This window comes from Microplitis mediator, chromosome 5, assembly GCF_029852145.1.
Source record: "Microplitis mediator isolate UGA2020A chromosome 5, iyMicMedi2.1, whole genome shotgun sequence".
NCBI classification, from domain to species: Eukaryota; Metazoa; Arthropoda; class Insecta; order Hymenoptera; family Braconidae; genus Microplitis; species Microplitis mediator.
In genome coordinates this window covers 24,610,434-24,625,795 of record NC_079973.1, presented here as the reverse complement: position 1 = coordinate 24,625,795, position 15,362 = coordinate 24,610,434, and the positions used below count along the sequence as shown (strand labels likewise).

Genomic DNA, 15,362 nt, shown 5'->3' with positions numbered 1-15,362 from the left:
TATGTGATATATCTGATTATTTTTATCAGACAATACTTACTCTATTTATAATTTTAAAATGTCATGCGTGAGTGTTTTTTAAAATAATAATTATCTGTCAATACAAGGTTGTTCAATTAGTCTTCGTTAAATAAATAAATTAAATATCACAATTTTGAACAATTAAATGTCTAAATAATAAGTTACACTTTAAATAATTATTTAATAATTTAATTAATAAATTAAATTATTTATGTAATCATTTAAATTATAATTCATTTTAATTCTTAATTAATTAGTTATAATAATAATAATAAACAGAAAGGATATGTATATTGTAAATAATTGAATTAATATATTGAATGGAATGCCTAGAAAATTTATGCTAATATTTGTTACCTTAATCCTTTTAATTATAAATTTTGTTACGTGAGTTATTTGCTATTAATAATTTAATCGATTATCATATTAGTCATTAATTATTATTGTTTATATTTATAATAATGTAGAATTATAATTACATTGTACGATAATAGACAATTGTAAATTGTCGCGTTTAATATTTGTCGATACCATCGATCATTTTTTATACAAAATACTATAGTATGTATATATATATGTATATTACAAATAAGGCAGTTTTCAGGACATATGAATTGTGATGACATTTTTCAGGTCATTTTGTGTCCTGATATCTGAAACTCTGGTATATAGCGACATTTTTCAGAACATTCTGTCTTGAAAACTGTCGTTATTAGTACATATATATATATTACGAATAAGGCAGTTTTTAGGAGATATTTATTGTGATGTCATTTTATGTCTTGAAAACTACCGCTGTACATATAAATGTCCTGCCACTCCAATGTACAGGAGCATTTTTCAGAAAATTCTTTTTTGAAAACTGCCGTTATTTGTACTTATATATACATATATTATAAATAAGGCAGTCTTTAGGACATATATATTGTGATGTCATTTTGTGTCCTGAAAAGTATCGCTGCCCTGCATAGAAAATCTGATAGATTCTTATAGCTGTATGTATGAGGCCCTATACTTAACTATAGCACTTCTCATAGAAATCATTAATTCTTATAAAACCTCTATGGGAATTTATGAGAATCTATTAGATTCTATGAGATTTTTTAAACAGGGTGTCCATATAAATGTCCTGATATCTGCGATTTTGATATATAGCGGAATTTTTCAGGAAATTTTGTTTTGAAAACTGCAGTTATTTGTACTTCTATATCTACATATATTACAAATAAGGCAGTCTTTAGGACATATATATTGTGATGTCATTTTTTATCCTGAAAACTATCGCTGTCCATTTAAATGTCCTGATATCTGCCATTCTGATGTATAGCGGCATTTTTCAGGAAATTCTATCTTAAAAACTGCTGTTATTTATACTTATATATATACATATATTATGAATAAGGCAGTTTTTAGGACAAGTATATTGTGATGTTATTTTTCAGGTCATTTTGTGTCCCGAAAACTGCCACTGTACACATAAATGTTCTGATATTTACCATTCCGATGTATAGCGGAATTTTGTCAGGAGATTCTATCTTGAAAACTACTGTTATTTATACTTATATATATACATATATTATGAATGAGGCAGTTTTTAGGACAAGTATATTGTGATGTTATTTTTCAGGTCATTTTGTGTCCCGAAAACTGCCACTGTACATATAAATGTTCTGATATTTACCATTCCGATGTATAGCGGAATTTTTCAGGAAATTCTGTCTTAAAAACTGCCGTTATTTGTACTTATATATATGTGTGTATGTGTGTGTGTAACTGTAGAATTGTAATAGTGTAATATAATATAAGGGGGAATTAATCGAGCTTTATATTTGAAAGTTAGTGCGATGAGCGCAAGTACCATGAGCAAGTCGTAACACACCCACACACACATACATTTGAATTATTGAAGCATGCACGTGTTGTGAATATCATATGGGGGTGAATTGGTATATTCGCGCGCAGGCGATCGAGAGTGAGATTCTAGACTTAAGACCTAGACCCAAGACCATCGTTACCCAGTAGTCAGTTATAGTTAAAGCTCTATCGGAAACGTTAAGCACCAACATCACCAGAAGCTACAACACCAGTACACTGAGTACTTGTGCCCGTGTACCAGCACACAGACGATGAAAAAGCTTCTGCTCGTGCTCTGGATCTGACTGTTTTTCACGAGAGCACAACCGTCAGTTACTCACGGACAGTCATACTGAGCACTCGGACGCAATATCCGCTGCTTTTTATCTCTTCCCGCGTTATTTATGCCAATCACTAGTCGCTATTGTTTATACGTACGTTATCACTTATCATACTTATATTTATTATAAATAAACTAATTGTTGCGGCAATTTAAAACTCTTTTTTTTATATTATAAACAATTCACTCATTTTATTATTTTTTTTACGCTTGCGAAACACATTTACATTTAAATACACAATTACTTTCAGTTTTAAAAATACATTTTATAAAACTTTTTTATTTGTGATGAGAATTTAAAATTTTTAAACATAAAAATCTAAATAATTTTTATCACAAGTGTTTTTTAAAAATAAAAATAATAACTGAGAGATTTAAAAAAACCAGTGGTTTTTTTTAGGGTCATTTATAAATATAAAAGTTTACCGCTGTGGGTATATTATTATTATTATTATTATTATTATTTATGCATTATTGATAAAATAGTATAACTGCTTCAGCAGGTAGGTATATATATTATTTATAAAAATAATATACATAATAGTTAGAGTACAAAAGAGTAGATAGGATTTGCTGTGAGTTTGTCCCGTAGGCCGCAGGTTGTTGGTTGCTGCATCGATCGACCCACGTATTCTCTCGAGCCTCTCATATTTCCTGGATCAGCTCCTGCTTCGCCCACAATATCTGGCCACCCACTTGTCACTTTTTCAGTTATACATTTAATATCTATTCTCTCATATATCTCTATTATTATTTCATTACTTTTCTCCCCTATCTTCATTAACTGGAGACAAATACTCTGCCCAGTGCCGGATATCAATGCAGTCCACATTCGATCAATTAGTTTAAAGTTATGATAGATTGAAGATATTTCAAATGATTACAGATAATGGTTGAATTATGAATCCACCTGTCGATTCACTTCTGCAAGTCAATGAGTTTATAATAGACTTGTATTTTTAACTTAATGATTATTTTATTACCCTGTTATTTAAATATTATCCTATAGCTTCAGCACTTTGCGAGGTGTTATTGTCGGTATAATGTCTATTAAAAGCACGATTCTAAGTCTAAGAATCGATTTGTTAATGTACGTAGTCTATTATCTATATCCAAGTTTGTCCCTCGTTACTCACGGGTTTATATACTTTGACAAGTGACTCATGAAATTGCTGCGAAAACCCTCCGGCATGTCTTCACAACCCTATCATACTATTTTATACTGTATAAACATATATATACATCTTTTACTTTATATATTTTATCTACCTTACGTGGGATATTAGTTCATATTTTTTTAACAACAGAAATTGCTTTAAATTTATTTCCAAACTTTCACACATCGGAGCACAATTAGTTTGATGAAAAAAAAATTTTTTAAAAATTTATATATATTAGGGTGGGTTGAAAAAAATTTTCTTTTTGTTTTTCTTAGCATGGGGGTAGAATTTGTACCTTATAAAAAAAAAATTTTTAAGAAAAAAAAAATTTTTTTACTCAATATTTTGAGGTGGCCCACTCGTTTTTAAAATAAATAATCAATCAAACGGGGTAGTCCTAACGAAAAAAATTACATGGTGTTCTAGAATCTGTAGGGTGTCCCCTTGAAAGCTAATTTAAAGTCAGAAGTTGAAAAAATTTTTTTCCATTATTTTTGTAATTTAAGTAAAAAATCCAAAAATGAAAAGCATTTTCATTTGAATTAAAATGAAAGTGAAGTAAAAAAAAAATCACATTCGACAATTATTAGATGTTTTCCACGATTTTGGACAAAAAAAAATTTTTTTCGTGGAACTACCCCGTTTAATCAATTATTTATTTAAAAAACGGTGGGCCACCTCAAAATGTTGAGTAAAAAAATTTTTTTTTCTTGAAATTTTTTTTTTTTTATAAGGTACAAATTCTACCCCCATGCTAAGAAAAACAAAAAAAAAGTTTTTTTTTCAACCCACCCTAATATATATATATAAGGATTTGTTGAAATATTTTATTGAAAATATGAGATACTTTTATTTCAACAAACGCTTGGAATATTTTTTTTTAAACTTTGAATTTTATTGTAACCACAAGTACATTTATTTATAAACACAATATTTTTCCTTTAAAGTCTTGTTCTATAAAAGATTAAATTCTGTTTATGTTTTACATGTTAGCGGTATAATAATATAAAGAAAAAATATGAAATAAATTAATACCACGCAATATGTCTATTTTGGTATTTAATTAAATTTTTCAGCACGATTTGAGGGCAGAGGTCAACAAAAATCAATTTTACGTCCAATTATTAATTTTAATTGTAATTATAATTCATCATTATATATATTTTTTTATTTAAATAAATCAGTTTTATTTATTTCAGGTTTCAATAAATCATGCAAAAGTTTAAATGACCAAATAATTAAAAATCGTCGGGGCAAAAAAAAACTCATTTCATCAGAGCAAACAACGTCCGTGATTTTTTTCATCCATCCTCATTTTCCCTCAGGCCCTTGGGCGTTTGATATAAAAAAAAAAATCCCAGCAATGTCGAAGGCACGTTCACGTCGAACGGCGCTAAAATTTAAAGCGGCCAGCGTTGTGTCAGAGTTAATAATTCTCAACGTTAAATTTATGTTTGTACACCAGAAAAAGGCTCCCGTGATATCGGGACTTAGAAAAGAATAAAGAAATAAACTCGAAATCCTGAGTCCTAAAAACTAAATAAAAAAAAAAACTTCTTAATTAAAAGATCTCCAGATAAAAAAACACAGACAGGTAAATATAAATATTTATCTAATGGTTCCGTTCTACTTTCTCTACACTGTAAAAAGAGCGGTGTTAAAAATGGACTCATTTTAATTCCGCCCGGTGTTAAAATGAAATTACACCGGTGTAGGCGTAACTCGGCGGTGTTAAACCGGTGTAAAAGCGGGGTAAACTGCGTCCGCTTGGAGTAAAGATTATAAAACACAAAAAATGTCAGTTCTTTATGAAAATTAATAAAAAATATCATTTATTAACAAGTATAGTGATCGAGTAAGTAAAAATATTCACAAAGTAAAACATTTTAACACCGGTAAAGAATATCTACACCGGCGGCGGCGTTATTTTAACACCGGTCTAGAATATTTACACCGGTGGCGGCGTTATTGTCACACCGGGGAATTTTTTTTAACACCGGTCTAGAATATTTACACCGGCGGCGGCGTTATTTTAACACCGGTCTAGAATATGTACACCGGTGGCGGCGTTATTTTCACACCGGGGAATTTTTTTTAACACCGGTCTAGAATATTTACACCGGTGGCGGCGTTATTTTAACACCGGGGAATCTTTTTTAACACCGGTTTAGAATATTTACACCGGCGGCGGCGTTATTTTAACACCGGGGAATTTTTTTTCAACACCGGTACAGAATATTTACACCGGCGGCGGCGTTATTTTCACACCGCTTTCGGTATTGAAATTTACACCGCTGATTTTAACACCTACACCGCTTGGACTTACCCCAGTGATTTTTTAATCTCTTTACCAGGGGTTTCAGATATTTTCGGCTGAGTTTTTTTCGGAAACAAAATCTGTAAATCCAAAATACAGACCTTACATTGATGCACTACTGTCTAATCTAGCGAAGTGCGCTTTAATTGTTCGACAATATTCGTTTGTTCAAGAGAAAAACTCGGCTAAAGTTTCCATTTACTCCATAAGCCCAACAAAAATAGTACCGTTCGTGGACTTGAGTGTAATAGAGAAAGAAGTACGAACCCCTGTTACTGTAATGAACAATTATATGGCCGTAAGTTGAATGAATTATTTATTTGCAACGACACGTGAAATGTTTCAGGCTTTTAAACTTCCGAGAAAGGGATGGAGTACAACAGAAGCTGGCACGTTACAGCATTACATCTGACCACGACCACGATGACCACCATCGCGGTCATGACGTATGTTCATGCAACAATGGGTGCTGCAAGTACATCAACCAAAACTACATCACTACCACCCACAACAAGTTCCATTCTGTCTCGTGGGAATCCCGGAGCCTTTGATATTCGTCGGGTAATATAAATATAATTGTTTGTCCCAAACAAACCTTTGCTCTACATATACTTTATACTTTGTTTACTGGTTGTTTGCGAGAATGTTTGCTCATATTTTATTATCAAAATACAAAGAGTAAATTAAAATTTAAAACAACCTAAAGAATATTCTTCATTCGGCTTTATCTTGTTGTCAAGAAAAGAAACTCAAAGAGGAGTTTGTAGCAGTTATTGTTTCTACTTGAAATATCAAGACAAAAGATGAGAGACGGAATGATAAAAAAAAATAAAAATTGTTTATTATTTAGCCGTCGGCATTCCGTCGATGGAATGCAATTTCCATTTTATTCCGGATAGAAAATAAAAGCTTTTGAGAACTCGACTCGTCACCAAACTCGACCTGTTGAAAATTACATTCGTTGAGTTACCGGAGCATTAATTTAATCCAACTTGTAAATGTTTTAACTAGTTCTCTTCCTCGCGTTAATGCTTTACTGCTTTTGATTATAGTTTTAACTTTAAATTTATTTATTTATTGACCTATATTTTTATGTACTCTGTTTCAATATAAATTTTCAAACAGTATAATAGTTTAATAATTAAATCTATATCACTAAAAAAAACATTTTATTGCACATTTCAAATTTAAAACACGAGAGCGCTAATTGTACTACTGGTTAAATTATTTTAGGCAATTTATTCACTAGTACGTTTAATTGATTTTATTATGTAGTTTAATTACACTGATAAAAGTAAGTACTGTTTTTGAAAACGGGTTTTTTTTAATTAACTAAATATTTTGCACAATAAAATTTAATTAAAAAATGCCAGCGCTCATTTTCTGTATCATTTACAAATTTAAAAAATTTTTATCAAGTCGATGAGTTATAAATATGCAAATTAAATTTTTTAATTGACAAATTTATCTAGAGTAATCGCCATTGTTTGTTAGGCTGCGTGTCGGTGTGTGAAAACGTAAAATTCGTTTTTAATAAACGAACCAAAAGTTTAATTTTATTATTAAAACTTGTGCTCTTGAAAAAGTGGAAAATTTTTCGCCCAAAGCCATTTTCTGCTATAAACTGTTGCTACAAGAGATAAAAATTTTTGTGATAAACTTTTATTTTCTTTATAAAACTTGGGTCCTCACACAATTTCCTAAAAAACTAATTTTCAGTGAAAATTATTCTCATATTCCTGAAGCGCGAAGTCATTAATTCCGTATTTTTAAACAATGAATTATTTAAAATAAAACATTTAAACTTAAATTTGTGTCAGTTTGTCCAATACAATTGTCAATAAATTACAGCAGAATCCGCTCTCTGATTTATAATATTTACTATTTGGTATTCAAATTTCGTACAATTGATTTAACATCAGTTCTGGATATAAATTTATTTATTTAATCATGCGTTATATTTATTTACTCGACTGTTCATTTATTTACTCTGATGATGTTTTTTATGTGAAAAGGCCGAAGTGGAAGAAGCCCTGGATATTATTGAAGCCGCGTCATCGAATTCGCTTGGCGAGGATTGTGCGTCGACTGCCGGTTATAAATCACTTCCAACTGGGGCGGCATTGGATCCAAGACGTTTTGATGCAGCCAGACAGAAGATAGATATGGCCGCTACAATGTTACAGACTCTCGGGTCAAACAATCATCCACGTAAGATTTCAATCAAGCAACAAATAAATTTATTTATCCGCGAATAAATGAGCTATTGATTGATAATTGAAATCAGCAGGACTATTGAACGCCGTAGCCCGATCACTTTTGTTGTCGGTCAACAATGCAATTGCTACAAGAGTTGTCGTTCTGAATGCATCAACGGATATTGTTATCTCGGAAACATGGCTAAAACGTACGCCAAGTAGTATAGGTGAGCCAATAAAACTTGAAAGCGACACCCTGCGCGCGGGATATCGACCGCATCCAGGACTCCCTTGGTTCGAGAATGCCGGAGGCTCTACTTCGCAATTGAGGTTCTTCAATACTTTATTTTTCTCTTACCCCACACTATATATGTATATATGCACACATACATACATAATGAAACCTTTTCCACACCCACAGCCACATTCCCTTGAGCGCACGTGCTGATTTCTCTTTCCATCCGTCCTTTACATAATTTTCCCATAAACAAAACCAATTTCACGGCTTAATTTATTTTATTTATATAGATCTCCTAAATTCGTATTATCAGCTCCAATAGAATCATACATGGGCTGGTGGACGCTGCCATATTTATCTTGCAAAACTCATCAGTGGATAATATCATACAGCGTTTATGTACGACAATCAGATACGCGAAACGGGTAATTTGTTTTAATTAACCTACTACACTTTTTAAATATATATACATATATATTTATATAAAGCTTACATTTACATTTATGCTAAGAAAAAAAAATTGTTTACTTAAAGTATTATAGTACTGTTGTAAGTATTGATTTAAAATACAAAAAGCCAAGATAAGTTATAAAAAAAAAGTAAAAATACAATACAAAACTTTGTAAAGTGAATATTATTAAAAACTTTTTACAGACGCGTCGTCGTCGTATACCATACTGAATAATCGCGATCGATTATTGCAGCATTCGTGACTTTTTAAGTGTGGATATCGACATCAGCGGGCTGGAAGTTAACCAGTGCGATGGAGATATATCATCCTCAGCCAGTTTTGCCGCTGACTCAGCTCTAACTCGATCATCATCTTCGTCTTCTTCTTCTTCATCTTCATCTTCAACTTCAACTTCAACCGCAATGCATCAGCGTTCAGATGCTTCTGCTTCCGCGGCAGCTCATGATAATCAAATAGAATCATTTAGAGGCTCACACAAGTGTCACAACGATACCACGCAAGTAAACATAATCAAGATTAATTAGACATAATTGTGTCAAAAGTTATATACATATATATATATATATAGTATATAATGTATATGTTAATTTAAAATTCATGATGATGAATATAGTAGGACTAATGAATAATTATACCGAGGGATTTACAGTGCGAGTACAGAGGACCATCCAGCCACAGAAGTGCCGAGATCAGCGTATCATTCGTAGCACCCGGTTGGGTAAAAGGTGCCTACGTATGCAGATGTCGTGACGGCTTTTACAGCCTCGATCTTTCAAGTGCCGCTGCCAGAGAGCCCGCAGCTTTCGACGGAGTACTCGTTGAAGGTATGCGCCGCACCCCTATATTATTCCTCTCCATTCTTCTATTTATACACACAATATATATACATGTATATTGTATATATCACTTAGGCACCCCAAGACATCTTTCCTATCTTTCAACGTTAATTATACAGCAAAGAGCCTCGAGTTCCCTCAATGTTTTTAATTACTCGTTAAATATTTTAATTACCTTACGTTTTTTTTTGTTATCTAAAACAATGTATTTTTTATTCAAATTTAAAGCTGCGTGGAGAGAAATGCAGATGAATAAAAGTGATTTGTATGATAAAATGTTTAGATGCACTAGATGTGCTGTCGGTTGTGTTACTTGTAAAGGTCCAGAACCTTGTCTAGCTACTTATCACTGGCCATTCAGGTATTCATTCATTTTAATTAATTAATTAATTAATTAATTATTTATGTTTATTATTACTTACAATTACTGTGAAAAATCGGGAGTCAATTCGGAGTAATTACGGGTTTTATTTAAATCCGGATTCACTCCTGATATTTTACAGTTTAAATGAATAATTGGGAAGTCTACAGTTTCCGTGGCGCCGCTAAATGATCGCGAGTTTTTGTAAACTCGACGAAATAAGACTTTTCAAATAGCTATAACTTCTTCAAAAATGGACTAATTAAGACGTTTTTTTTCAAAATTTTCATCTTCAAATGCACTTTCCGGAAAAAAATACAAAAAAATTAAAGATATTAAAATCTATGAAATATTTTACTTTTTTGAAAAAATCGCATTTTTATCGAAATCCATTTTTCTCAAAAACTAAGCGAGATATCGAAAAATTTATTCTTTAAGAAAGTCTTATTTCGTTGAGTTCTACAAGAATTCACGGTCATTTAGCGGCGCCATGGAAACCGTAGAAACCCCGAATAATTATTTAAAAAATAATTAATTTCAGAATAACTTTGCTGACATTTTCGATATTTTGTTCGTGCGGCGCCGTCCTTTTAATATTCTACGTCTACAAACATCGCAAGCTCAAAGTCTTCAAGGTTGCATCCCCTATTTTTCTATCCATAACTTTACTTGGCTGTGCAATAATGTACTTAGAAGTAAGTTATTGTTATTATATCCAGCCTCAAGTGCTATTTTAATAATAAATATTAATATAAATTTTTCTATCTGTCACTTATTAATTACTAATAAAGAGAGCATTAAATATTACGATTACCGAAGGCGTGATAATGATAAATTAATTGGATTAGTTTGACAATTTAATTTATTGATCACTTAATTTAAGAGTTAAGTAGAAAGTACTTGAGCTTCACTGGTATTTATAGATGGCTGCAATATTTCCTGTACTTGACGTCTACTCTTGTATAGCAACCAAGTGGACAAGACATCTTGGGTTCTGTATATCCTACACAGCTCTGCTAATGAAAACCTGGCGAGTATCATTGACGTATCGCGTCAAGAGTGCTCACAAAGTTAAGCTCACAGACAAGCAGCTACTGCAGTGGATGATACCCATTCTGCTGGTTATGATCATTTATTTGAGCACTTGGACACTCAGCGCACCGCCTGATGCTCATGTTATTGCCGATAGTCAAGGTCTTGAGTTTAATCAATGCGAATATAATTGGTGGGATCACAGTCTTGCTATTGGTTTGTATTCAATAATATTTTAAAAAAAGAGCCATCCGGCTTAACCCGGAAGGGAAAGGTAGATTTCTTATGTAAATACAATAGTGTAATTAATACTTATTTTGTAAGCTTAGACATAAATTTCAAGGAAATGAGTCATGTCTTATCATTCAGAAGTTATTAGAAGACTAAGCTGCAAAAATAAGCTTTTTTAGTTTTTTTGTGAAATTTTCGATATCATCAAATTGTTAAAAAATATGTTTACAAAAATCAAGTATTACAGTGAAAATTAAAGCTAATCGTTCAAATTTTAAGATATTTTTTACAGAATTAAGTTATTGCTTTCGGTTCAAAAGTTATTTAAGAATAAAGCCAAAAAATTCATTTTTATGAAAAAAAAAAAAAAATTTCAAACTCCCACAACTTCCAAACTAATCGACCGATTGGGCTCATCTTCGAACTTGATCAAGGTAATCGTTCAATAAATGAGTATATAAAATTTTATTAAGATCCGTTAACCATTGCGGGCGGTATCGTGATAACAAGGCGCGTTATATCATATATATGATACATACAGGTATATATGTATACATACATAAATATATAAACTTTTGAGTGGATCGTATTTTTTGACTCTACTAGGTAAAATAAGATATAGGGTAAGAGCTCCAGTAGCCAGCCGGTCATATACTTTAACATTGGTTCAAAATATATATATATAGATAATTTTTAATGAGATGGCTGGCTACTGGTTTGGGGCTGGGTACTGGTGCTCTTACCCTGTGATGGCAAAATTATTTAATAATTCGATCATGAGACCCATTTCTAAAGAAATCTACCTAAAAAAATAATAAACTGGTGATTATAATTTTTTTTAAATTTAATTATGCAGGAGAAATTTTATTTCTCGCGTGGGGTATAAGAGTATGCTACAATGTGCGCAATGCCGAGAGCTTATTCAATGAGGCGAGATTAATTAGCTATGCTATTTATAATATTGCTGGTGTAAATACAACAATGATAGCAATCCAGTGAGTAATTAATTAATTTTTTTTAATTTTATGGTTCATTGTAATTATTTATTTACTTTCATTGCAGTCTTTTTATATTTCCGCATGCTGGACCGGATATTAAATACACCCTGGGTTTTTTACGGACCCAATTATCGACAACGGTGACCGTTGGCCTCGTATTTGGCCCGAAGGTATTTAAAACTGCTATGTTATATTTAATTTTACTTGTATGTTAATTTAAAAGATAATTAAAAAATAAATTTAATCACAAGTCGCGTGACAAAAGTAGTGTGCAGTAAATAGAGTTAAGAGGAATTTTAATGAGCTTGTCATTGATAATGGAGTTTAGTTGTATATATATTTATATATATGTTTGTGTAGGTATTACGAGTTTTACGAGGTCACGGTGACCAGTGGGACAGTCGTGCTCGTGCTCGTGGTATCACGGCCAGCTTTTCCTTGAATGGAATACGCGGCCTTGTCGCTGAAGAAACAACCGATTTGTATCAAGAGAACGAAGAGCTTAAAGAAGAAATCCAAAAACTGGCGGCACAAATTGAATTTATGAAAATAGTTCACATGGAAATGCATAATCGTCATATTAAACCCAAAATGGGGGGTTATTTTAGTACCCATGGCCATAATTGGAGTGCGCAGAGTCCCAATGCTAAAAATTCATCCGCTAGTTTTATTCTCAAGGTTTGTATTTTTTTTTTTAATTATTAATTAATTATTTCTAAGTGTATTTATTCATTCATTAGACGGTAGTTGAACGCGGAGCGACAGCAGCAGCCGCGGCAGCTGTTGAAGACTCGACATTTCCTTCAGGAAGTCTTCATCGCGCTCGAAGAATGGAACTTTTGCGCGAAAGAAAAGCTGCACGTGAAAGAGAACGTGAAAGCCAAGAAGTTAATAGGCAGCAACAAACCACTGCGGGTAAAAGTGAAGGAATAACAAGTACAAGTAGTACTAGTGACGGTGAACATGTCTGACTAGTGATAAATAATGATGAGGTAAGTATATTTTAATTATATTTATATAAATACATTGTATAGTTTTAAAAATTTACTTTTCTTGATACCAGCATCGAAACTTGAAGTTTCAGTGTCTCTACAGCTCGTCGAAACAAGCTAATTTCAAGCCGATGCTGCAAACTGCTAGCGAATTCGTAATTCAAAAATACTTTCATACATCAGGCAGAAACATGCGTGCACTGTTAAAAATAATTTGAATATTACAATACAAAAGGAATTGAATTTTCATAACTAGATATTTGAATTGTATTTTCAATGAAAAAAGCTTTAAATTTAATATACGTAATTTAATAATCAAGCTGGTATTCAAAATTAAGAAAAAAAATATGAATTTTAATAAACGTACTTAAAATTTATACTTGATTTTTAAATTTTCAAAGCAAGTATTGAAAATTCTAAAACATATATTGAATTTTAATAATTCTATTTGAAATTTCATAATATTTATTTGAAAATTCAAAAAAAAGTATTTGAAAATCCAAAGTGTTAATTTGAAAATTTAAAAACGTGTATTTTAAATTCTATATGAAATTAGTAATGAAATTTCAAGCACAAATGTATGTGTTTGTTGCGTTATATACAATTTTTGAAAATTCAAACAATTTTTTTTACAGTGTGCTTCTTCCCTTGGGTGTTTACTTGTCACTTCAGCTTACTCATTTAATTTTTTAAGTGACAGTTTTAAATAACCAAATAAAATTAATAAAAAAATGAGTAAAAATAATATTTTTGTCTTATTTACTATTTAATGAGTGACTCTAAATCAGATATTTCTCATTCTCTAATAGTTCTTCACATCATCGGCATGAAATTAACTTGTTTCTTACTGCCTGCTGACACTGAATCTTCAAGTTTCGATGCAGGTAATCATGAAAAATATTGTGTGTGACTCAGGATAAAATACGATTTTAGACTGCGAGTGATGCCAGCCAACTTCATTGTGGTCTGAAATCATTTTGTTTCATCCCTTGTCACACAATATACTATTTTCTTCATTAATATAAATGATATTATTATAGGTCTGGCTATGACGACAAAATAAAATAAATAATTTTTTAATGCAACCAACATTTTTATCTACACTTTCCATAAAATTCAACGAGGTGTCTTGTATATATCAAACTCAGTGCTTTAAAATAATAATCATTTTTTTAAACCAAATTTTTATTTTATAAATTTTTTAAATATTTAAAATTTATATATCACTTTTTTAATTAAATAAGATAAACAATTTTATATTTATTTAAGTGTCTGTTGGAAAAAAAAAATATATATATATATATATTAAGCACTGATGTTGATATATTTATTGTAAGCATTCGTTTGCGCAAAAACTATGCCGCAAGTATCTTTGATACGTTAAAAATTCGCACAACTTGTTGTTTGTATAACATCTTTAAAAAATAAATTTAAGATGTTTAAATGGGTGTTTAATTATTAAAATATTAAATATAAAATATATATTATAAGTGAATGCAGTGATAAAGAACCCTATGATATCTACAAGAATATGAAGGGATTTAAAGTTATTAAATGATGTATATAATTTAATTGTTGCGTAAATGCCTTATTGGAAAGTGAACAAGTGTTTAAATAATAAATGTATCAAAAATAAGTAAACCTCTTTTCCAGTATTTCAAATCACCGGGAAAATTGTAACTGCAATTTATTCATTTACATCAATATTAACTTCGGAATAAAGGAACAGAAGTAAAACTAAAGTTTATTCATTTTTTTTCTTGTACTGCGCAATTTAATTTTTTTGTTAGTAATCAATTTTTTTAATTGTAATATATTTATATAGATTGATAAATAATTTATGTTAATTGTTGTTAGATCTATTTAAAATTTTACAAAAGTAGTATACGAGACTTAAAAAAAAAATCATTTATTATTAATTGTCTTGTTTAAAAAAATTTATGTAATTATATTGATATATTTTAATTATTCATATTTTTAAGCTGAAATTTGTGTTTATATACATAATCAAAATTATAGACAGAAGGAAATTATCAAAATTTTTTTCTGTCAGTAAGAAAAAAATATACGATTCTGAAGTAAGCCGACGTCCAATAATTTTTGGACTTAATTTTTTACAATAAATTATAAAAAAAAAAAATATTTGGAAAAATTGCACCTATAGTTTATTAAATTTTCTAAATGTGCATATTTTTATTTTTTTTTAAATCAAGTCGTTGAAAATAAAATTCGAAAATTTTGAACTGTCTGCTAACTTCAGGATCATAAAAAATATCACTGCGCTATTAATTAGCAAATATACTAGATATAAG

General features: G+C 30.7%; 1 protein-coding gene across 4 annotated transcripts; it reads left to right on the top strand.

The window, feature by feature from the left end:
- The first annotated feature begins 1,799 nt into the window (after nt 1-1,799).
- On the top strand, nt 1,800-15,323 carry LOC130667690 (probable G-protein coupled receptor CG31760). Of its 4 annotated transcripts, none has more exons than XM_057469460.1 (17): nt 1,800-2,309; nt 4,452-4,511; nt 4,575-4,969; nt 6,039-6,253; nt 7,708-7,903; nt 7,980-8,220; nt 8,419-8,553; nt 8,833-9,100; nt 9,250-9,424; nt 9,665-9,797; nt 10,339-10,492; nt 10,721-11,045; nt 11,917-12,055; nt 12,123-12,228; nt 12,419-12,736; nt 12,799-13,050; nt 14,091-15,323. In XM_057469460.1, exons 4-16 carry the CDS (start codon nt 6,062-6,064, stop codon nt 13,027-13,029), a joined length of 2,613 nt encoding a protein of 870 aa, XP_057325443.1. In that variant the 5' UTR covers nt 1,800-2,309; nt 4,452-4,511; nt 4,575-4,969; nt 6,039-6,061; the 3' UTR covers nt 13,030-13,050; nt 14,091-15,323. The 4 variants fall into 4 exon arrangements, with proteins under 4 accessions (XP_057325443.1, XP_057325445.1, XP_057325442.1 ...); XM_057469461.1 differs by lacking the exon at nt 1,800-2,309 and adding an exon at nt 2,674-2,718; XM_057469462.1 differs by lacking the exon at nt 4,452-4,511 and having other exon boundaries at nt 7,983-8,220.
- Nucleotides 15,324-15,362: the final 39 nt, after the last annotated feature.

Bases quoted from the DNA above. Each gene is read 5' to 3' on its own strand.
- LOC130667690 (XM_057469459.1), top strand. From the start codon at position 6,062: ATGGAGTACAACAGAAGCTGGCACGTTACAGCATTACATCTGACCACG. The intron at 10,493-10,720 runs GTAAGTTATTGT...TGGTATTTATAG, and splicing joins GTGCAATAATGTACTTAGAA to ATGGCTGCAATATTTCCTGT. The intron at 12,056-12,122 runs GTGAGTAATTAA...CTTTCATTGCAG, and splicing joins ACAACAATGATAGCAATCCA to TCTTTTTATATTTCCGCATG.